The 1,379-nt window shown below is 36.4% G+C and overlaps 1 protein-coding gene across 1 annotated transcript in view; it reads left to right on the forward strand.

Annotated features, from left to right (window-relative positions):
• Positions 1-1,265, forward strand: part of LOC106531908 (CMRF35-like molecule 1) — a gene marked incomplete in the record, with an annotated part of 10,283 nt that extends 9,018 nt beyond the window's left edge. The window contains 1 exon segment of the mRNA XM_014027854.1: positions 941-1,265. Coding sequence (XP_013883308.1) covers positions 941-1,117 — 177 coding nt within the window.
• Positions 1,266-1,379: the final 114 nt, after the last annotated feature.

Below are 1,379 nucleotides of genomic sequence, written 5' to 3' on the forward strand. Positions count from 1 at the left end.
GAATGCAATAGTCCCATTTTCATATAAGGTATGGGACTGATGGAAAGGTCCGTCCCCGCCCCATTCTGCATGCTGCAGCGAAGTGTACCTCCAATTAATTTATCCGAAATCAGCTTCTCTACATGCATTATGGCCATTATCTGTTGTTTTCCAACACAAGCAACAACTCATTCTACTTGTTGAAGTACTGATTAAGTGCTCACCTGAATGAAATGTTTTTAATGGGGAAACTTGTGAAATTCACTACTGTGAAAATCATTAACCTCTTGCAATAGGACCAGCTGGAAGGCRACAGTCCTGCTATTATAATAAACAAATTTAGTAGGGGGAGTGAGGAAAATAAAAAAGAGAACTTTATAGCTGTTGATAAAACAGAGCTGGGAGGTTTGGAGCTGAGAAATGTTGATTGTCTGGTAATATCAACAGGTCTGATGTTTTATTGYAGGGGCTTACGGAGAGGATGTCTGTTGAGGATTGTTTCAACCACAGTGAAGTAATCTGATTTCAAGGCCACCGGCCCTCTTTTACTGATAAAATCAGCAGATGTTTCTGCTACTTTCCAACCACTTGTGATTTATTTAGGTAGAACAGTTCCTCCACACTGACATGACTGAACAAACAAGTGACATGTGAAAACAAGAACTTCTTGGAGGAAGTAAAATGGTCCAGAAAAGGGAACTTAGACAGTGGGCAGTAAAATTCTAACCTGAAGTTGTCTTAACTAAAAGATCAGAACAGAGAAGACTGACATRAAATGTTGAAATAAAATGTAGAAAATGTCAAGCAGCTTTTTTTTTCTAAAGCAAATTAATGACCAAAMATATTGGAGCTCTTTGTGGCAAAAATAATTTTATATTTTATATTTAAAAATCAGATCATTTTAAATGGTGTCTATAACAACTAATGTTATTGCGTGATTTGTATTCTTTTGCTTTTTTAGATTTATGTAAATGGAGATCATCTCAAAATGCTGTCAAAGCAGAAAACGTCCAAAGAGCATAGTGCTGATTATCGTTTTGGAGCTGAAGATGAAGGAGAACCAGAATATGAAAACTTCACAGCAGAAGCAGAGGATATTTACTGCAACATGCCCCCCAGTAAAACCCACAGGAAGTAATGGCTGTAAAACACTGACTTTTATTTATCCTCTGGTGATCATTGTCAAACAAGTTAAGCTTTCTTTTCTGTTTTTTTAATCCAGACTCATTTTATTAATATTGCTGAATTGAAAATTGTACATATTTGTAAATAGTAAATTGACCATACTTATATAAAGCCTTTCTATCCAATCAGGGTACTCAAAGCATTTTACAACACAATCTGTGCCATCACACACACACACACACACACACACACACACACACACACACACACACACA

The sequence above is a fragment of the Austrofundulus limnaeus genome, unplaced genomic scaffold (assembly GCF_001266775.1).
Source record: "Austrofundulus limnaeus strain Quisiro unplaced genomic scaffold, Austrofundulus_limnaeus-1.0 Scaffold690, whole genome shotgun sequence".
Taxonomy (NCBI): Eukaryota; Metazoa; Chordata; class Actinopteri; order Cyprinodontiformes; family Rivulidae; genus Austrofundulus; species Austrofundulus limnaeus.